This window comes from Oncorhynchus masou, chromosome 29, assembly GCF_036934945.1.
Source record: "Oncorhynchus masou masou isolate Uvic2021 chromosome 29, UVic_Omas_1.1, whole genome shotgun sequence".
NCBI classification, from domain to species: Eukaryota; Metazoa; Chordata; class Actinopteri; order Salmoniformes; family Salmonidae; genus Oncorhynchus; species Oncorhynchus masou.
Genome location: NC_088240.1, coordinates 78,500,315 through 78,522,551, shown reverse-complemented (window position 1 = coordinate 78,522,551; position 22,237 = coordinate 78,500,315). Strand labels below are relative to the sequence as shown.

General features: G+C 47.2%; 1 protein-coding gene across 2 annotated transcripts; it reads right to left on the bottom strand.

Annotated features, from left to right (window-relative positions):
• Positions 1-30: 30 nt before the first annotated feature.
• LOC135520657 (serine/threonine-protein kinase LMTK3-like) lies at positions 31-21,998 on the bottom strand. Of its 2 annotated transcripts, none has more exons than XM_064946372.1 (11): positions 21,745-21,998; positions 19,040-19,188; positions 18,063-18,210; positions 17,854-17,927; positions 17,015-17,133; positions 14,919-15,006; positions 14,028-14,176; positions 13,824-13,908; positions 13,026-13,147; positions 1,560-1,709; positions 31-1,282 (listed from the first exon to the last, which is right to left on the bottom strand). In XM_064946372.1, exons 1-11 carry the CDS (start codon positions 21,830-21,832, stop codon positions 31-33), a joined length of 2,424 nt encoding a protein of 807 aa, XP_064802444.1. In that variant the 5' UTR covers positions 21,833-21,998. The 2 variants fall into 2 exon arrangements, with proteins under 2 accessions (XP_064802444.1, XP_064802445.1); XM_064946373.1 differs by having other exon boundaries at positions 19,055-19,188.
• Between the last annotated feature and the right edge of the window lie 239 nt (positions 21,999-22,237).

The window sequence follows — 22,237 nt, the reverse complement described above, 5'->3', positions numbered from 1 at the left end:
TCTGGGGCTTACTGTATCTGGAGTAGCTACCTACACCATAGCTGTGATACAGGCCCCTTTGGGGCTTGTAGTGGGGTGGGAGAGGGGGAGGACATGTTTGGGGAGTGGGGTAGATGGGGTGGCTGGACTGGGGTAGGGAGGGGGACAGTGACGGGGAGGGGGCATGGTCTGACGAGGACGGTGGAACCCTAAGTGATCATATGATGATGGCAGGCAGCTGCCCATCAGAGGGTCCATCGTTTCTATCTTACCACTCATGGAATAGTGACCCAGCCCAAGCCCTACTCGGTGGTAGCCCAACGGAGGAGCAGGGAGGGGGCGCGAGTGGAGGTGGTTGCCCGAGGAGGTTGACATAGAACGTGGCTTGGGAGGCAGGACAGGGGCCTGAGAACCAATGGATGACCTACTGTCTCCTTCACCCCCCCCCTCCTCATCATCATCTCCTAAATCCACCACAGAGAAGTCAGTCACCCTACTGGAGGTGTCTTTGAACTCTGCCACCCCAGTGTTGGGGACCCTTAGCTGGACCTCGCTGGATCGGATGGTCTGGATGGATTTCCCTCCTCGCCCGGTGAACTCCTCATCAGAACTGTACGGCGCACGTTCTTTGCCCAGCATTCCGCTGCGTATCTCCACTAGCTCCAGATCTCCAGGACACAACGAGTCAGAACGGAACGCTTTCCCTTTAAGAGATGGGGACTTATCCTGAGGGGTGTGCTCCTCCAATCGGATAAAGTACTCGCTGGCGAGGGAGGGGCTACGTGCACTTATCACAGGGACAACCGTGGGTGTGTCCAGTGATTGTCTGTGGGAGGGGTTGACCATCGGGATTGGCTGGGGAGGAGGTGGTTGGTAGCCCCACCTCGCATGGGCCTTCTCCCAGAAGTACTCAAAATTTAACCCTTTACTGGTCTCCGTGACTGTCAGGATGTCATCGAGTTCTGTGGAGGATGGGGTGATGCAGTTCCCCACGGCTTCCAGTAGAGGGTAGGAGTTCCCCCTGTCATCCCTCCCATACTCCCTCTCTCTCTGTCGTTCACTCGCTGCAGCCTGGAAGGCCGGAGGACGGAGAGAATCCCACCGTCTTTCAAATGACTCATCGCTCTCTCCTCTTCTTCCTCTCCCTTCCTCATACTCCCTGTCCTCATCCTCCTCGTCCTCTCCCACACTCCTTCGGGACATCCCTCGCTCAGCAGCCAGAAGGGAGGAGAGGAGGAGGAATACCTCAGCGATGGAAGGGCGTTGGGAAGGAGGGAGCCAGCAGGACTGCATGATCTCATACCTGGAAGAGGAAAGACAGGAAAGACAAACACAAAGATAAGGGGGATTGGAAAGGACGCAGACAATTACATTGATGGAAGCTACAATCTATCTGCAGTATTAAAGCTGATCTACCCCCACCCCAAAAGAGAGGTTTGAGGGGATTGCATATATTAGCTTTGACCTTAATGATCTATTGACAAAGTAGGCCATTAAAGTAACACATCTGTAATCGACTACTTTCTTCATCAAATGCAGATATCAATAGAGAACCAAAAGTCAAGAAATAGCCCACTGACCAGTAGTCAGCGTGGGAGAGTTTAAGCCGTGGCTGGGCCAGGGTGATCTGTCTCTCTCTGATGACGAAGGTCAACACTTCCTCATCACTCAGGTGCCTGTGAGGCTGAGAACCAAACTCAAACAGCTCCCAGATCACCACCCCAAGAGACCTGGGAGAAGAGAGAGGGGAGAGAAATGGGAGAGAGTGGGGGAGAGAGAGGGGCGAGAAGTGGGAGAGAGGAGAGAAATGGGAGAGAGAGAGAGGGAAGTTGGAGAGAAAGGAGAGAGTGGGGGGGAGAAGTGGGAGAGAGAGGGGAGAGAGAGTGGAGAAAGAGGGGAGAGAGAGGGGAGAGAGAGTGGAGAGACGTGGGATAAAGAGGGGAAAGAGATGTGGGATAAAGAGGAGGAAAGATGTGGGATAAAGAGGGGAAAGAGATGGGAGAGATGTGGGATAAAAAGGGAAAGAGGGGAGAGATGTGGGATAAAGAGGGGAAAGAGAGGGGAGAGATGTGGGATAAAAAGGGAAAGAGATGGGAGAGATGTGGGATAAAAAGGGAAAGAGAGGGGAGAGATGTGGGATAAAGAGGAGGAAAGAGAGGGGAGAGATGTGGGATAAAGAGGGGAAAGAGATGTGGGATAAAGAGGGGAAAGAGATGTGGGATAAAGAGGAGGAAAGAGAGGGGAGAGATGTGGGATAAAGAGGGGAAAGAGGGGAGAGATGTGGGATAAAGAGGGGAAAGAGAGGGGAGAGATGTGGGATAAAAAGGGGAAAGAGAGGGGAGAGATGTGGGATAAAGAGGGGAAAGAGAGGGGAAAGATGTGGGATAAAGAGGGGAAAGAGAGGGGAGAGGTGGGATAAAGAGGAGGAAAGAGAGGGGAGAGATGTGGGATAAAAAGGGAAAAGAGGGGAGAGATGTGGGATAAAGAGGAGGAAAGAGAGGGGAGATATGTGGGATAAAGAGGGGAAAGAGATGTGGGATAAAGAGGGGAAAGAGATGTGGGATAAAGAGGGGAAAGAGAGGGGAGAGATGTGGGACAAAGAGGGAAAGAGGGGAGAGATGTGGGATAAAGAGGGGAAAGAGAGGGGAGAGATGTGGGATAAAGAGAGGAAAGAGAGGGGAAAGATGTGGGATAAAGAGGGGAAAGAGAGGGGAGAGATGTGGGATAAAGAGGAGGAAAGAGAGGGGAGAGATGTGGGATAAAAAGGGAAAGAGAGGGGAGAGATGTGGGATAAAGAGGAGGAAAGAGAGGGGAGAGATGTGGGATAAAGAGGGGAAAGAGATGTGGGATAAAGAGGGGAAAGAGATGTGGGATAAAGAGGGGAAAGAGAGGGGAGAGATGTGGGACAAAGAGGGGAAAGAGGGGAGAGATGTGGGATAAAGAGGGGAAAGAGAGGGGAGAGATGTGGGATAAAGAGGGGAAAGAGGGGAGAGATGTGGGATAAAGAGGGGAAAGAGAGGGGAGAGATGTGGGATAAAAAGGGAAAGAGAGGGGAGAGATGTGGGATAAAAAGGGAAAGAGAGGGGAGAGATGTGGGATAAAAAGGGGAAAGAGATGTGGGATAAAGAGGGGAAAGAGAGGGGAGAGATGTGGGATAAAGAGGGGAAAGAGATGTGGGATAAAGAGGGGAAAGAGATGTGGGATAAAGAGGGGAAAGAGATGTGGGATAAAGAGGGGAAAGAAAGGGGAGAGATGTGGGACAAAGAGGGGAAAGAGGGGAGAGATGTGGGATAAAGAGGGGAAAGAGAGGGGAGAGATGTGGGATAAAGAGGAGGAAAGAGAGGGGAGAGATGTGGGATAAAGAGGGAAAGAGAGGGGAGAGATGTGGGATAAAGAGGGGAAAGAGATGTGGGATAAAGAGGGGAAAGAGATGTGGGATAAAGAGGGAAAGAGAGGGGAGAGATGTGGGATAAAAAGGGAAAGAGAGGGGAGAGATGTGGGATAAAGAGGGGAAAGAGAGGGGAGAGATGTGGGATAAAGAGGGAAAGAGAGGGGAGAGATGTGGGATAAAGAGGGGAAAGAGATGTGGGATAAAGAGGGGAAAGAGATGTGGGATAAAGAGGGAAAGAGAGGGAGAGATGTGGGATAAAGAGGGGAAAGAGATGTGGGATAAAGAGGAGGAAAGAGAGGGGAGAGATGTGGGATAAAGAGGGGAAAGAGATGTGGGATAAAGAGGGGAAAGAGATGTGGGATAAAGAGGAGGAAAAGAGGGGAGAGATGTGGGATAAAGAGGGAAAGAGATGTGGGATAAAGAGGGGAAAGAGATGTGGGATAAAGAGGGGAAAGAGAGGGGAGAGATGTGGGACAAAGAGGGGAAAGAGGGGAGAGATGTGGGATAAAGAGGGAAAGAGAGGGGAGAGATGTGGGATAAAGAGGGGAAAGAGGGGAGAGATGTGGGATAAAGAGGGGAAAGAGGGGAGAGATGTGGGATAAAGAGGGAAAGAGAGGGAGAGATGTGGGATAAAGAGGGGAAAGAGAGGGGAGAGATGTGGGATAAAGAGGGAAAGAGAGGGGAGAGATGTGGGATAAAGAGGGGAAAGAGATGTGGGATAAAGAGGGGAAAGAGATGTGGGATAAAGAGGGGAAAGAGAGGGGAGAGATGTGGGATAAAGAGGGGAAAGAGATGTGGGATAAAGAGGAGGAAAGAGAGGGGAGAGATGTGGGATAAAGAGGGAAAGAGATGTGGGATAAAGAGGGGAAAGAGATGTGGGATAAAGAGGAGGAAAGAGAGGGGAGAGATGTGGGATAAAGAGGGGAAAGAGATGTGGGATAAAGAGGGGAAAGAGATGTGGGATAAAGAGGGGAACGAGAGGGGAGAGATGTGGGACAAAGAGGGGAAAGAGGGGAGAGATGTGGGATAAAGAGAGGAAAGAGAGGGGAGAGATGTGGGATAAAGAGGGGAAAGAGGGGAGAGATGTGGGATAAAGAGGGGAAAGAGAGGGGAGAGATGTGGGACAAAGAGGGGAAAGAGGGGAGAGATGTGGGATAAAGAGAGGAAAGAGAGGGGAGAGATGTGGGATAAAGAGGGGAAAGAGGGGAGAGATGTGGGATAAAGAGGGGAAAGAGAGGGGAGAGATGTGGGATAAGAGGGGAAAGAGAGGGGAGAGATGTGGGATAAAGAGGAGGAAAGAGAGGGGAGAGATGTGGGATAAAGAGGGGAAAGAGAGGGGAGAGATGTGGGATAAAGAGGAGAAAAGAGAGGGGAGAGATGTGGGATAAAAAGGGAAAGAGAGGGGAGAGATGTGGGATAAAGAGGAGGAAAGAGAGGGGAGAGATGTGGGATAAAGAGGGGAAAGAGAGGGGAGAGATGTGGGATAAAGAGGGGAAAGAGATGTGGGATAAAGAGGGGAAAGAGATGTGGGATAAAGAGGAGGAAAGAGAGGGGAGAGATGTGGGATAAAGAGGGGAAAGAGATGTGGGATAAAGAGGAGGAAAGAGAGGGGAGAGATGTGGGATAAAGAGGGGAAAGAGATGTGGGATAAAGAGGGAAAGAGATGTGGGATAAAGAGGGGAAAGAGAGGGGGAGAGATGTGGGACAAAGAGGGGAAAGAGAGGGAGAGATGTGGGATAAAAAGGGAAAGAGAGGGAGAGATGTGGGATAAAGAGGGGAAAGAGAGGGGAGAGATGTGGGATAAAAAGGGAAAGAGAGGGGAGAGATGTGGGATAACGAGGGGAAAGAGAGGGGAGAGATGTGGGATAAAGAGGGAAAGAGAGGGGAGAGATGTGGGATAAAGAGGGGAAAGAGAGGGAGAGATGTGGGATAAAGAGGGAAAGAGAGGGGAGAGATGTGGGATAAAGAGGGGAAAAAGAGGGGAGAGATGTGGGATAAAGAGGGGAGAGAGAGGGGAGAGATGTGGGATAAAGAGGGGAAAAAGAGGGGAGAGATGTGGGATAAAGAGGGGAGAGATGTGGGATAAAGAGGGGAAAGAGATGTGGGATAAAGAGGGAAAAAGAGGGGAGAGATGTGGGATAAAGAGGGGAGAGATGTGGGATAAAGAGGGAAAGAGATGTGGGATAAAGAGGGAAAGAGAGGGGAGAGATGTGGGATAAAAAGGGAAAGAGAGGGGAGAGATGTGGGATAAAGAGGGGAAAGAGAGGGGAGAGATGTGGGATAAAGAGGGAAAGAGAGGGGAGAGATGTGGGATAAAGAGGGAAAGAGATGTGGGATAAAGAGGGGAAAGAGATGTGGGATAAAGAGGGGAAAGAGATGTGGGATAAAGAGGAGGAAAGAGAGGGGAGAGATGTGGGATAAAGAGGGGAAAGAGATGTGGGATAAAGAGGGGAAAGAGATGTGGGATAAAGAGGAGGAAAGAGGGGAGAGATGTGGGATAAAGAGGGGAAAGAGATGTGAGATAAAGAGGGGAAAGAGATGTGGGATAAAGAGGGGAAAGAGAGGGGAGAGATGTGGGACAAAGAGGGGAAAGAGGGGAGAGATGTGGGATAAAGAGGGGAAAGAGAGGGGAGAGATGTGGGATAAAGAGGGGAAAGAGGGGAGAGATGTGGGATAAAGAGGGGAAAGAGAGGGGAGAGATGTGGGATAAAGAGGGAAAGAGAGGGGAGAGATGTGGGATAAAGAGGGGAAAGAGAGGGGAGAGATGTGGGATAAAGAGGGAAAGAGAGGGGAGAGATGTGGGATAAAGAGGGGAAAGAGATGTGGGATAAAGAGGGGAAAGAGATGTGGGATAAAGAGGGGAAAGAGAGGGGAGAGATGTGGGATAAAGAGGGGAAAGAGATGTGGGATAAAGAGGAGGAAAGAGAGGGGAGAGATGTGGGATAAAGAGGGGAAAGAGATGTGGGATAAAGAGGGGAAAGAGATGTGGGATAAAGAGGAGGAAAGAGAGGGGAGAGATGTGGGATAAAGAGGGGAAAGAGATGTGGGATAAAGAGGGGAAAGAGATGTGGGATAAAGAGGGGAACGAGAGGGGAGAGATGTGGGACAAAGAGGGGAAAGAGGGGAGAGATGTGGGATAAAGAGGGGAAAGAGAGGGAGAGATGTGGGATAAAGAGGGGAAAGAGGGGAGAGATGTGGGATAAAGAGGGGAAAGAGAGGGGAGAGATGTGGGATAAAGAGGGGAAAGAGAGGGAGAGATGTGGGATAAAGAGGAGGAAAGAGAGGGGAGAGATGTGGGATAAAGAGGGGAAAGAGAGGGGAGAGATGTGGGATAAAGAGGAGAAAAGAGAGGGGAGAGATGTGGGATAAAAAGGGAAAGAGAGGGGAGAGATGTGGGATAAAGAGGAGGAAAGAGAGGGAGAGATGTGGGATAAAGAGGGGAAAGAGAGGGAGAGATGTGGGATAAAGAGGGGAAAGAGATGTGGGATAAAGAGGGGAAAGAGATGTGGGATAAAGAGGAGGAAAGAGAGGGGAGAGATGTGGGATAAAGAGGGGAAAGAGATGTGGGATAAAGAGGAGGAAAGAGAGGGGAGAGATGTGGGATAAAGAGGGGAAAGAGATGTGGGATAAAGAGGGGAAAGAGATGTGGGATAAAGAGGGGAAAGAGAGGGGAGAGATGTGGGACAAAGAGGGGAAAGAGAGGGGAGAGATGTGGGATAAAAAGGGAAAGAGAGGGGAGAGATGTGGGATAAAGAGGGGAAAGAGAGGGGAGAGATGTGGGATAAAAAGGGAAAGAGAGGGGAGAGATGTGGGATAAAGAGGAGGAAAGATGTGGGATAAAGAGGGGAAAGAGATGGGAGAGATGTGGGATAAAAAGGGAAAGAGGGGAGAGATGTGGGATAAAGAGGGGAAAGAGAGGGGAGAGATGTGGGATAAAAAGGGAAAGAGATGGGAGAGATGTGGGATAAAAAGGGAAAGAGAGGGGAGAGATGTGGGATAAAGAGGAGGAAAGAGAGGGAGAGATGTGGGATAAAGAGGGGAAAGAGATGTGGGATAAAGAGGGGAAAGAGATGTGGGATAAAGAGGAGGAAAGAGAGGGGAGAGATGTGGGATAAAGAGGGGAAAGAGGGGAGAGATGTGGGATAAAGAGGGGAAAGAGAGGGGAGAGATGTGGGATAAAAAGGGGAAAGAGAGGGGAGAGATGTGGGATAAAGAGGGGAAAGAGAGGGGAAAGATGTGGGATAAAGAGGGGAAAGAGAGGGGAGAGGTGGGATAAAGAGGAGGAAAGAGAGGGGAGAGATGTGGGATAAAAAGGGAAAGAGAGGGGAGAGATGTGGGATAAAGAGGAGGAAAGAGAGGGGAGATATGTGGGATAAAGAGGGGAAAGAGATGTGGGATAAAGAGGGGAAAGAGATGTGGGATAAAGAGGGGAAAGAGAGGGGAGAGATGTGGGACAAAGAGGGGAAAGAGGGGAGAGATGTGGGATAAAGAGGGGAAAGAGAGGGGAGAGATGTGGGATAAAGAGAGGAAAGAGAGGGGAAAGATGTGGGATAAAGAGGGGAAAGAGAGGGGAGAGATGTGGGATAAAGAGGAGGAAAGAGAGGGGAGAGATGTGGGATAAAAAGGGAAAGAGAGGGGAGAGATGTGGGATAAAGAGGAGGAAAGAGAGGGGAGAGATGTGGGATAAAGAGGGGAAAGAGATGTGGGATAAAGAGGGGAAAGAGATGTGGGATAAAGAGGGAAAGAGAGGGGAGAGATGTGGGACAAGAGGGGAAAGAGGGGAGAGATGTGGGATAAAGAGGGGAAAGAGGGGAGAGATGTGGGATAAAGAGGGGAAAGAGGGGAGAGATGTGGGATAAAGAGGGGAAAGAGAGGGAGAGATGTGGGATAAAAAGGGAAAGAGAGGGAGAGATGTGGGATAAAAAGGGAAAGAGAGGGGAGAGATGTGGGATAAAAAGGGGAAAGAGATGTGGGATAAAGAGGGGAAAGAGAGGGGAGAGATGTGGGATAAAGAGGGGAAAGAGATGTGGGATAAAGAGGGGAAAGAGATGTGGGATAAAGAGGGAAAGAGATGTGGGATAAAGAGGGGAAAGAAAGGGGAGAGATGTGGGACAAAGAGGGGAAAGAGGGGAGAGATGTGGGATAAAGAGGGGAAAGAGAGGGGAGAGATGTGGGATAAAGAGGAGGAAAGAGAGGGGAGAGATGTGGGATAAAGAGGGAAAGAGAGGGGAGAGATGTGGGATAAAGAGGGGAAAGAGATGTGGGATAAAGAGGGGAAAGAGAGGGGAGAGATGTGGGATAAAGAGGGGAAAGAGATGTGGGATAAAGAGGGAAAGAGATGTGGGATAAAGAGGGGAAAGAGATGTGGGATAAAGAGGGGAAAGAAAGGGGAGAGATGTGGGACAAAGAGGGGAAAGAGGGGAGAGATGTGGGATAAAGAGGGGAAAGAGAGGGAGAGATGTGGGATAAAGAGGAGGAAAGAGAGGGGAGAGATGTGGGATAAAGAGGGAAAGAGAGGGGAGAGATGTGGGATAAAGAGGGGAAAGAGATGTGGGATAAAGAGGGAAAGAGATGTGGGATAAAGAGGGAAAGAGAGGGGAGAGATGTGGGATAAAAAGGGAAAGAGAGGGGAGAGATGTGGGATAAAGAGGGGAAAGAGAGGGGAGAGATGTGGGATAAAGAGGGAAAGAGAGGGGAGAGATGTGGGATAAAGAGGGGAAAGAGATGTGGGATAAAGAGGGGAAAGAGATGTGGGATAAAGAGGGGAAAGAGAGGGGAGAGATGTGGGATAAAGAGGGGAAAGAGATGTGGGATAAAGAGGAGGAAAGAGGGGAGAGATGTGGGATAAAGAGGGAAAGAGATGTGGGATAAAGAGGGGAAAGAGATGTGGGATAAAGAGGAGGAAAGAGAGGGGAGAGATGTGGGATAAAGAGGGGAAAGAGATGTGGGATAAAGAGGGGAAAGAGATGTGGGATAAAGAGGGGAAAGAGAGGGGAGAGATGTGGGACAAAGAGGGGAAAGAGGGGAGAGATGTGGGATAAAGAGGGGAAAGAGAGGGGAGAGATGTGGGATAAAGAGGGGAAAGAGGGGAGAGATGTGGGATAAAGAGGGGAAAGAGAGGGGAGAGATGTGGGATAAAGAGGGAAAGAGAGGGAGAGATGTGGGATAAAGAGGGGAAAAGAGGGGAGAGATGTGGGATAAAGAGGGAAAGAGAGGGAGAGATGTGGGATAAAGAGGGAAAGAGATGTGGGATAAAGAGGGGAAAGAGATGTGGGATAAAGAGGGGAAAGAGAGGGAGAGATGTGGGATAAAGAGGGGAAAGAGATGTGGGATAAAGAGGGGAAAGAGATGTGGGATAAAGAGGAGGAAAGAGAGGGGAGAGATGTGGGATAAAGAGGGGAAAGAGATGTGGGATAAAGAGGGAAAGAGATGTGGGATAAAGAGGGGAACGAGAGGGGAGAGATGTGGGACAAAGAGGGGAAAGAGGGGAGAGATGTGGGATAAAGAGAGGAAAGAGAGGGGAGAGATGTGGGATAAAGAGGGGAAAGAGGGGAGAGATGTGGGATAAAGAGGGGAAAGAGAGGGGAGAGATGTGGGATAAAGAGGGGAAAGAGAGGGGAGAGATGTGGGATAAAGAGGAGGAAAGAGAGGGGAGAGATGTGGGATAAAGAGGGGAAAGAGAGGGGAGAGATGTGGGATAAAGAGGAGAAAAGAGAGGGGAGAGATGTGGGATAAAAAGGGAAAGAGAGGGGAGAGATGTGGGATAAAGAGGAGGAAAGAGAGGGAGAGATGTGGGATAAAGAGGGGAAAGAGAGGGGAGAGATGTGGGATAAAGAGGGGAAAGAGATGTGGGATAAAGAGGGGAAAGAGATGTGGGATAAAGAGGAGGAAAGAGAGGGAGAGATGTGGGATAAAGGGGAAAGAGATGTGGGATAAAGAGGAGGAAAGAGAGGGGAGAGATGTGGGATAAAGAGGGAAAGAGATGTGGGATAAAGAGGGAAAGAGATGTGGGATAAAGAGGGGAAAGAGAGGGGAGAGATGTGGGACAAAGAGGGGAAAGAGAGGGGAGAGATGTGGGATAAAAAGGGAAAGAGAGGGGAGAGATGTGGGATAAAGAGGGGAAAAGAGGGGAGAGATGTGGGATAAAAAGGGAAAGAGAGGGGAGAGATGTGGGATAACGAGGGGAAAGAGAGGGGAGAGATGTGGGATAAAGAGGGGAAAGAGAGGGGAGAGATGTGGGATAAAGAGGGGAAAGAGAGGGGAGAGATGTGGGATAAAGAGGGGAAAAGAGGGAGAGATGTGGGATAAAGAGGGGAGAGAGAGGGGAGAGATGTGGGATAAAGAGGGGAAAAAGAGGGGAGAGATGTGGGATAAAGAGGGGAGAGATGTGGGATAAAGAGGGGAAAGAGATGTGGGATAAAGAGGGGAAAAAGAGGGGAGAGATGTGGGATAAAGAGGGGAGAGATGTGGGATAAAGAGGGGAAAGAGATGTGGGATAAAGAGGGAAAGAGAGGGGAGAGATGTGGGATAAAAAGGGAAAGAGAGGGGAGAGATGTGGGATAAAGAGGGGAAAGAGAGGGGAGAGATGTGGGATAAAGAGGGAAAGAGAGGGAGAGATGTGGGATAAAGAGGGGAAAGAGATGTGGGATAAAGAGGGGAAAGAGATGTGGGATAAAGAGGGGAAAGAGATGTGGGATAAAGAGGAGGAAAGAGAGGGGAGAGATGTGGGATAAAGAGGGGAAAGAGATGTGGGATAAAGAGGGGAAAGAGATGTGGGATAAAGAGGAGGAAAGAGAGGGGAGAGATGTGGGATAAAGAGGGGAAAGAGATGTGAGATAAAGAGGGGAAAGAGATGTGGGATAAAGAGGGGAAAGAGAGGGGAGAGATGTGGGACAAAGAGGGGAAAGAGGGGAGAGATGTGGGATAAAGAGGGGAAAGAGAGGGGAGAGATGTGGGATAAAAGGGGAAAGAGGGGAGAGATGTGGGATAAAGAGGGGAAAGAGAGGGGAGAGATGTGGGATAAAGAGGGAAAGAGAGGGGAGAGATGTGGGATAAAGAGGGGAAAGAGAGGGGAGAGATGTGGGATAAAGAGGGAAAGAGAGGGGAGAGATGTGGGATAAAGAGGGGAAAGAGATGTGGGATAAAGAGGGGAAAGAGATGTGGGATAAAGAGGGGAAAGAGAGGGGAGAGATGTGGGATAAAGAGGGGAAAGAGATGTGGGATAAAGAGGAGGAAAGAGAGGGGAGAGATGTGGGATAAAGAGGGGAAAGAGATGTGGGATAAAGAGGGGAAAGAGATGTGGGATAAAGAGGAGGAAAGAGAGGGGAGAGATGTGGGATAAAGAGGGGAAAGAGATGTGGGATAAAGAGGGGAAAGAGATGTGGGATAAAGAGGGGAACGAGAGGGGAGAGATGTGGGACAAAGAGGGGAAAGAGGGGAGAGATGTGGGATAAAGAGGGGAAAGAGAGGGGAGAGATGTGGGATAAAGAGGGGAAAGAGGGGAGAGATGTGGGATAAAGAGGGGAAAGAGAGGGGAGAGATGTGGGATAAAGAGGGGAAAGAGAGGGGAGAGATGTGGGATAAAGAGGAGGAAAGAGAGGGGAGAGATGTGGGATAAAGAGGGGAAAGAGAGGGGAGAGATGTGGGATAAAGAGGAGAAAAGAGAGGGGAGAGATGTGGGATAAAAAGGGAAAGAGAGGGGAGAGATGTGGGATAAAGAGGAGGAAAGAGAGGGGAGAGATGTGGGATAAAGAGGGAAAGAGAGGGGAGAGATGTGGGATAAAGAGGGGAAAGAGATGTGGGATAAAGAGGGGAAAGAGATGTGGGATAAAGAGGAGGAAAGAGAGGGGAGAGATGTGGGATAAAGAGGGGAAAGAGATGTGGGATAAAGAGGAGGAAAGAGAGGGGAGAGATGTGGGATAAAGAGGGGAAAGAGATGTGGGATAAAGAGGGGAAAGAGATGTGGGATAAAGAGGGGAAAGAGAGGGGAGAGATGTGGGACAAAGAGGGGAAAGAGAGGGGAGAGATGTGGGATAAAAAGGGAAAGAGAGGGGAGAGATGTGGGATAAAGAGGGGAAAGAGAGGGGAGAGATGTGGGATAAAAAGGGAAAGAGAGGGGAGAGATGTGGGATAACGAGGGGAAAGAGAGGGGAGAGATGTGGGATAAAGAGGGGAAAGAGAGGGGAGAGATGTGGGATAAAGAGGGGAAAGAGAGGGGAGAGATGTGGGATAAAGAGGGGAAAGAGAGGGGAGAGATGTGGGATAAAGAGGGGAAAAAGAGGGGAGAGATGTGGGATAAAGAGGGGAGAGAGAGGGGAGAGATGTGGGATAAAGAGGGGAAAGAGAGGGGAGAGATGTGGGATAAAGAGGGGAAAAAGAGGGGAGAGATGTGGGATAAAGAGGGGAGAGATGTGGGATAAAGAGGGGAAAGAGATGTGGGATAAAGAGGGGAAAAAGAGGGGAGAGATGTGGGATAAAGAGGGGAGAGATGTGGGATAAAGAGGGGAAAGAGATGTGGGATAAAGAGGGGAAAGAGATGGGAGAGAGAGTTGGAGGATAGAGAAATAATCAAATTAGATAAGAAATACAGAATACAGCTTATTGAAACATTCAGTTGTTTATTTGTCCGTTTTAGAGGTTGTGTTATGGTACGTACCACAGATTGCTGGTCTTGGTCTGGTCAGTGACGATCAGAGATCCTCTGTACTCCTCCAGAAGCTCTGGCGCTATCCACCTCAGGGGAATCCACAGCTTGTCTGATGTTAGGTAATAGTCATCCTACACAGATAAACACACACAGAGGGATGCATGGACTTGAAGATAAGCCATTAGGGACATCCAATACGTTAGGGATAATCAACAAGGGGCTATGTGTTCTCTGGAAGATAATCAACCACCTGGAAGGTGTGTTCCATGACACGCTAAAGGAGCGGAACTGACCTTCCACAGAGTTACATTATTTTGCAGAGAACGCATAGAGCCCCGAGTTGATTATCCCTTTTATACCATGGCTATAATTTTAAACATTTATAGCTAGAAATGTGTTCATTTGCAGGTAGAAAATGTGTTCAACATCCACTGAAGTACGAAGTTTATAGAGACAGTAGTTGCCATGGTAACCAAACAAACAGACTTGCTAGTTTTTAACCAAATTTGAGTCCTAGCTTGCTATTATGATAATCAAATCCAACAATGGCAATAATGTTTTCAACTTTTGCCTTCAAATGCAGCTCAAGCATAGAACATGTAATAACTATACCCATTGAATTCTATCGTGCAAATATACTGTGGATTATAGGGAAAGAATGCCCTCTCTAGAATGCCATACAAGCCTATCAGAAACGATTATTCAACAATGCCATGGTATAAAGTGGTAGAACTTGTCTACAGGTTGTGGTGGTTCAAGCAAAGTACATGGGTAAGCGCACATGCCCCCACACACACTCAAACATACCTTGTAGTGGTTGTGAGACAGCCCATAGTCTCCGATTCTGACAGTGAGGTCAGAGGTAAGGAGACAGTTCCTCAAAGCCAGATCACTGGAGAGAAAACAATCATAATTCCTTTACTATCAATCACTCAATTACCAACCAATCAATCACTGGAGCTATTGGAACCCCACTGGAGCAAGAGAGAACCAGGATATGACCTCACAGACCTGTGGATGTAGTTATTCTCGTGGAGGTGCAGCAGGCCAGAGGTGATTTCAAACGCCATCCTCTGCAGGGTCAGCATTTCCCGGGTCAGAAGGTCAGGGGTCATCCCATCTGACTTCCTCTGGGCTCTCAGGTACCTCTTCAGGTCGCCCTGGTAACACATCACAAATATAATTAATTTATTACACCATCAATGAGTGTTACCAATATCATGTGCAGTATGTGATACTTAAAACAATCAGAAGAACAATTAACATAGTTTATGACTTTGACCGGACATATTGAGCTATACATCAAGTACATTTGTACATTTCTGCTGGAGAAATACCCTCTCCTAAGTGTTTTCCTGAACCTGAAGGTCCTCAAAAGCAGAAGGGGAATTGGTAATGAGTTAATATCATTAGAGAGAGAGAGGTTGTACTGGTGGTAGGACAGGATATATTTTTTTTTAATTTGACCTTTATTTAACTAGGCAAGTCAGTTAAGAACACATTCTTATTTTCAATGACGGCCTAGGAACAGTGGGTTAACTGCCAGTTCAAGGGCTGAATGACAGATTTGTACCTTGTCAGCTCAGGGGTTTGAATTTGCAACCTGACTTGCCTAGTTAAATAAAGGTAAAATACATTTTTAAAAGTATGTTTCCATGTATGGGAGCTATAGTCTGGTGTTTGTCACTTAATTGATCCATTTGAATAATTTATTGTCCAATCAGCTGGTTGCTCAGGTATCAATCAGTCTCTGAAACACAATGATGAGACCAAACAATCCTAGAGGAATGGAGTAAATGTATCCTTTCCAAAACAAAATAGCCTCTCTTTGGATCTCCTCTACAATGTGCCCTCCTCTTCTTCTCCATCCCATAATAGTAGTAAAAACAGCATGGCCCTCACCAACTGACAGAACTCCATGACCAGCAGGAAGGGAATGCTCTCGCTGCATTGGCCCAAACACTGAAGGATGTTGGGATGTTGGAGACTCCTGAAGGCAAGAAAATAGAGAGGTAGAGAGAGGGGGGAGGGAGAGAGGGGAGAGAGAGGGGGGAGACAGAGAGGGGAGAGAGAGAAAGATGATGAAACGAGAGAGGCAATGCAGCAGAGGATATGCAGTTAAAGTGAACGAGGGAAGAGGAGAGAGGGGGATAACATCTCGGCACATTTGTTTGTGTAGGTTTACTTAGGTGGGTTTGTTAGTGAGAAAGTGGAGAGGACGAAAGAAAACAGACAGAGCTAGAGAGAGGGGGAGAGGACGATAGAAAACAGACAGAGCTAGAGAGAGGGGGAGAGGACAATAAAAAACAGAGAGCTAGAGAGAGGGGGAGAGGACGATAGAAAACAGACAGAACTAGAGAGAGGGGGAGAGGACGATAGAAAACAGACAGAACTAGAGAGAGGGGGAGAGGACGATAGAAAACAGACAGAACTAGAGAGAGGGGGAGAGGATGATAGAAAACAGACAGAACTAAAGAGAGGGGGAGAGGATGATAGAAAACAGACAGAACTAGAGAGAGGGGGAGAGGATGATAGAAAACAGACAGAACTAAAGAGAGGGGGAGAGGACGATAGAAAACAGACAGAGCTAGAGAGAGGGGGAGAAGACGATAGAAAACAGACAGAACTAGAGAGAGGGGGAGAGGATGAAAGAAAACAGACAGAACTAGAGAGAGGGGGAGAAAACGATAGAAAACAGACAGAACTAGAGAGAGGGGGAGCGAGAGAGATGACAGAGAAACATGTGTTTCTATATGTGACAGAGAAAGAGGCAACTGTAAGTGTGTATGAGAGAGAGCGAGAGATAGAGAGAGATGGCGGGCCAAGTGTCATTTTAATCTAAGTTGAGCATAATAAATAGGTCAGACCAGTAGTCATCTGTCACTCCATGTTACAGTTCTAACACTGCACCACTTGTATGCAGCATGCAGTCTCTAACTACCAGCATCTCAATATGACACACGACAATTAAACACACCTACTGATGTGACTTGGTCCATGTAGATCTTTTTCAAACAGCACCAAATCAACCAGAGTGAAATACAGGTTGGGAGTTAACTGTGAAGTTAATCCCAAGAACTGTGATTTATACTGAATGAACAAAACATTAGGAACACCTGCTCGTAACATGACATAGACAGATCAGGTGAATCCAGGTGAAAGCTATGATCCTTTATTGATGTCACTTATTAAATCCACTTCAATCAGTGTAGATGAAGGGGAGGAGAGGTTAAATAAGGATTTTTAAACCTTGAGACAATCGAGACATGGATTGTGTATGTGTGCCATTCAGAGGGTGAGTGGGCAAGACACAAGATTTAAGTGCCTTTAAACAAAGTATGGTAGTAGGTGTCAGGCACACTGGCACACACAATTTCCCTTGTGTATCAAGAATGGTCCCCCACCCAAAGGACATCCAGCCAACTTGACACAACTGTGGGAAGCATTGGAGTCAACATGAGACAGCATCCCTGTGGAGAGCTTTTGTCACGCCCTGACCATAGAAAGCTTTTTATTCTATATGTTGGTTAAGTTGGGGTGTGACTAGGGTGGGTCATCTAGGGGATTATATTTCTATGTTGGCCAGGTATGGTTCCCAATCAGAGGCAGCTGTTTGTCGTTGTCTCTGATTGGGTTCATATTTAGGCAGCCATTTCCCCTTTGTGCTTTGTGGGATCTTGACTATGGATAGTGCCTGTTAGCACTATTGTTAGCTTTATGTTTCGTTTGAGATTTATTGTTTTGCTGTGAGTTTCACTAAGTAATAAAAAGATGTGGAACCCAGATCACGCTGCGCTTTGGTCCACTTATTATGACGATCATGACAGCTTTTGACACCTTATAGAGTCCATGCCCTGACTTGAGGCTGTTCTGAGGGAAAAAGAGGGTGCAACTCAATATTAGGTAGGTGTTCCTAATGTTTTGTACACTCAGGAAACCACAAAAACAAATAACTTAAATAAAAGTGTCTGATGACACAAAATGTCAGTTTCTCTGACCTGTATGGCTCAGACTCAGCCAAGAACTTCCTCTGCTCCAGAGGGCTGGCACTGACCCTCAACTCCTTCACCACGGCCTGGGAGGAGCTGCAGTCACACAGCACCTCCGCTAGGATCACCTGAGGGAGGGAGAGAGAGAGGGAAGGAGGGAGAGAGAGAGATGTGGGACAGACAGGAGAGAGAGAGAGAGAGGAGGGAGAAGAGGGGGAGAGAGAGAGAGAGAGAGAGAGGAGGTAAGGAGAAAGAGAGATGTGGGACAGACAGGAGAGAGATAGGAGGGAGAGAGAGGAGAGGAAAGGAACGGGAGAGAGGTGGAGGGAGAAAGAGAGATGTGGGACAGACAGGAGAGAGATAGAGAGGAGGGAGAGAGAGGAGAGGAAAGGAGCGGGAGAGAGGTGGAAGGAGAAAGAGAGATGTGGGACAGACAGGAGAGAGATAGAGGAGGGAGAGAGAGGAGAGGAAAGGAGCGGGAGAGAGGTAGAAGGAGAAAGAGAGATGTGGGACAGAGGGGAAGAGGAGGGAAAGAGAGGAGAAGGAAGGAGGGAGAGAGGCAGCGAGAGAGAAGAGAAGGAGAGAGAGAGAGGGGGGGAGAGGGAGAGAAGAGAGGGAGAGAGAGAGAGGGGAGGGAGAGATCAGAAATATAGTGGTGTAGGAAGAGGACATAACTCATGAGAGCTGGTAGGAAGCCAATATTAGATTTACTGAGAAGCTGTTAAAAGGATGTGTCTTTTAGAGGAAACATGGGGTTGAGAGACATTTGGAAGAACTGCCAGATCCAGCTACCACCATTACATGATGACGTCACAACTGAGGATGGAGGTATGAGTTGGTGATCTCACCTTTCCAAACCAGCCATTTCCTATTTCCTGAAGGTAGTTGAGAGTGTGCCTATGGAAGTACTTCGACTTAGAGTCTTTAGAGACAGAGTAGAGGAGATGAAAAGAGAAAGACACATGATTTGTGGTTTTCTGATATCCATCAAGCTTGCTAATATTCATGTGCTATATACTGCCATCTGCTCCAGCCTCAGAGAGTCTGCCTTAGTTACCTGAGCCATCCTGCAGGGCGGGGCAGTTAGCCCTGTCCCTGAGTGGGAGGGTGTAGACCTCCGGGAGGGAGGGGCAAGAGGACAGACTGTCCTCCTGGGCGGGGCTAGAACCCCCAGAACACTCCTCACCCTCTGCATTGTCAAACTCCTGATTTGACAGGAAAGAACAGAGGAAGCGTAGAAGATTTAGAGATATTGTAAGTTTGAAAAGCAGTGATCACCAAGCCTGGTCCTGGGAGATACAGGGTTTGCAGGTTTTCGTTCCAGCCCAGCACCAACACACCTGATTCAGTTTATTAAACTCTTGTTTATTACCGTAGTTGATTAGTTGAATCCGGTGTGTTAGTTCTGGCCTGTCTTGGAACAAAACCCTACACACCCGAAGCTCTCCAGGATGAGGGTTGGTGACTGCTTTTCTAGTGGGTGTGTCAATACCCTAAAGTGGTTTACGTTTCTAAAAGTGTAAACAAATAACTGGTGGGCAGACACCATATTACTTTCCCCTCGTTGCCTGTGTTTTCACATCAGTTAAGATGAAGGAGGGGAGCCACTTTAGATAATTGAGATGCACGCAGTGTGCTGGCTGAAATGTCACAAAGAAAGACCAATCTGGATTTAATATGAGGAAATCTATTAAATGTAAACAGACCCTAAGCTTCCCGTCTCTGTAATACTTCTGGTAAAATGTGGTGCTGCACATGCAGCCAAAGAAACAATAAACCATCCAAAAATGACAGATTCAAAGACAATAGATTCATAGAGGGTTTGAATTATGTGGATGCCCACCGCTCCTGTGGTGCAGGGCCCTTCCATGACAAGTCAGGACATTCCCATATGCTTTAACATTGTTACAGCCCTCAATGTTTAGAGTTTCCCTAAGGGCCAATGTGTAATATGATGCCTATATCTATTGATCTACACAACATGCATGCAGACAGTGCAACACAATAGACAAGACGTGTGAATAAGTCTCTTACATGATGGAGACTTACATTGAATCCCACTCCTCCCTTCTTACAGCACAGACAGGTGAAGAGCAGTAAAACAAAGGAGACGAGCCCCGAGCAAGAGATGAGAATGACGACGTAGGGCGGAGAAGAGAGAGACGCAGCCCTGGATTGAGAGACTGAGATATGGAGGGAGAGAAAAGGAGGAGAGGAAAAGGTCAATACGGTTAATCGGCCAGGTAGTACTTCCTGAAGGAAACACACAGTTGTTAGGTTGAAGTGTTGGTGAGTGGATGAGTGAGTGGGGGAAGAGAGGCTTCAGAGAATTGGGTTGAAAAGGGTCAAAGTCATTGTTACATATTGAGATTGAGGAGGAAAACCGTTGGAATTGTTTCAATAGAGGTACGTTTGAGACAAAGCGGAGGATCCCCAATGAACAACTGTCATTGGAGTTTTGGGAGAAGCAGGAAAAGGAAATCAACTTTGGAGGAAAGTCAGGAAACCATCTTCAGAATCAATAAAAGAGAGGAGAAATCGGAATTAAAGTTAAAATCAGGGAAGTCTACCATTCCAGTTAGGAAAGAGGGGGAGGAGGGAGGGGGGTACCAAAAAAACAACATTCCTTCCAGGAAACACAGTTGAAAAGCAGGGAGGGGTGGCGTTGTCATTTTGGGGAAATTGCTATCGGGGGAGGGTTGGAAAATTGGAAAAGAATCACTCAAATCAGGGAGGTTGGCTACCTAGGTGAGAAGGAGGAGTTTGGGGCGTTTTTTTATATATTTGTACCTCAACTTGGCCGTTTGTGAGGAGCGAACCATCTGTGAAAAAGAGAAGGGGGAGGGCAGGGTGGTTAAAAACCCTTCACAACAGTAGGCTACTACTTGTTTGTTGTATCTTTAAATATTAAACCCTCAAATCAAAACCAGCATCGCCACAATCAAAGATGCATATTTCTAGATGAACTTGTTGTCAATATTATTTGTTTTTCCCCATATACAATTTTACAAAAACACTTCTCCAACTCCCGAAGGTGAACCTCTGAGTACACATACTTGTCAATACACTTGCAGGTCAAGTGCCAATTCAGTACAGTACTTATGAATATCAACCACAGTGTGAGCATTTTCAGTGTCTTTGGAACCAGAAAACGCAAGTACTAGAGCTACTCTGTTCTCCCCTGCTCATCCTAATCTATCATGCCCTGTATTCATCACTACTTCTAGATTTTGACTCACTATTAGGACACAGTAATGAATAATGCAAAACCAAATGTCCGTTTCCCCATCCATTTCATGAGCTCATTGATTACTGAAAGCATGGCGTGAAGATGCATCAACACTCCAATAATAGTTCAAACAAAAGGCTTTAATTGATGTTTACCCTTTTGGTAGATCAATGTGTAAGCTTAACTGTGATGAACCATTTTGGCACATCCTCTCCTCTGCCTCTCCCTCTAGACAGTACACAAATCTTACAGAGACGTCCAATAACACACTGAAAGGGAATCCAATCACAAATTGGCTTTTCTGATCAATTGAATATTTTCATGAGATCATTCATGAGTGGAAAGTGCAAGTTACCCGTAAAAAGACATTTATGAAGCACTTTGATCACTGCTTTAAAATATATAAAAAACATCATCGAACATTATAATTAGCATTAAGGATGTTTTGAGCTCATATGTTGTATGATTCCATCCACCAATAGCTGTTTTATGAGAAAAACACTCAAACCTCTACGAAGGCCTAAAAACATAATGGTCCATGTTATTCTAACACATTCAAGAGTGAAGTGTAAATTCTAAGTAAGAAAAGCTATTAAAAATCATGAGTATGAATTTGAGAAAGATACATGAATTATTGGCTCATCATAAATGTGTAATAATTTCGTTGATTTATGTACTGGACTGGACTGCAGCCTATGCAAGCCTATGGCCTGGGAGTAGAATTACATTGGAAACTGATAAAATAGAAAAAACATGTCGGCCTATATGAAATTCAAACTCTGTCACATAAGTCTATGTAGAAGACAATAATATTTTATGTAGCCTGTCCATCGGCAGTATAGATGCACAATTCCTGGGCAATTCTATTATTCTATCCCTAGACAGCTGTCCAGACATACACTGCATATAAATAGGTACACATAGCAGGGGCCTATTCCACCAGCTCCAGTTTACGGCTCTTATCAAAACAATACACCAGAACACCATGACTGCAAACGACAATACACAAACAAAACACTGCGATGCCTAATAAAAGGAGGACAAAATAAAACGTTGTTGTTGTTGATTTTAAATGGAAATTCAATTTTTTTTATCATTAAACCCAAGTAGGATAATATAGGTTTTATATACACATGAATGATACAGTGGCGATTAATTTAAAATTCATTGGGCGAATTTCCGTTTTGACATGCCATCAATGCTATTGATAAATATCACCGAAATAGGGTCGCAGATCCTACCGAATTCTCCTGGCTACTTGATGATAATAATGTGGCCATTGTCTTTTTGATTTCATCCCGTGTTATAAAGGCATATTGCCTACCATAGTCTAATCATATCAGCCAAGAAAGATAAAATATATCGTATTATTGTTGAGGCTGTCTCGGTGTGTTTTGGCCGTAATATTTCCGAGTACCTATTCATAACCCTCTAATCTATCCCCTCTCCCACCTCCCCCCTCTTCTTTCTCCCAGCGTCAATATCATTCCAGCTCACCGACACCACTCACCTTCTCTCTGCGGGGCTCCAAGGGCTCTCTCCGGGTTGAAGTACGACAACATCCCCGCCAGCACTATCACCCAGCAGTGTCGTCGCATCGTCGCGGGATCCACCACGGCACAATCATTCGAGCGACGCTTTCGGTCTTCTCCTTCTCTCCGCTACCGTATCCTGGTCTGGCGCTGTCTTCCCCCGCTAATAAAGAACGTCTCCTTGTTGTTGTGTTCCCCTCTTCCCCTCCTCCGTTTGATCCCCCTCTTCTAATCCGCAACTAAACACGGTGTAAAATACGCTCTTTTGTACATCCCGTCCTGCCAACCCAACCCATCAAATCCAGAACCGTTACATCAGTGGTCTCCCCAAAAACGGCGAAGAAAATAACCCCAATGAGGTCAAACCATCCGCTATTTTTCCCGTTTCGGCTCTTTCCCCTCCAACACCAGTACGAGGTAGACTGTAGTATTTATCTCCCGTTAAACGTCGGCTACGTCAGACAAAAGTGA

Bases quoted from the DNA above. Each gene is read 5' to 3' on its own strand.
- LOC135520657 (XM_064946372.1), bottom strand. From the start codon at position 21,832: ATGCGACGACACTGCTGGGTGATAGTGCTGGCGGGGATGTTGTCGTAC. The intron at 18,211-19,039 runs GTAAGAGACTTA...CTGTCAAATCAG, and splicing joins TCAATGTAAGTCTCCATCAT to GAGTTTGACAATGCAGAGGG. The intron at 17,928-18,062 runs GTAACTAAGGCA...CTGTCTCTAAAG, and splicing joins CGCCCTGCAGGATGGCTCAG to ACTCTAAGTCGAAGTACTTC.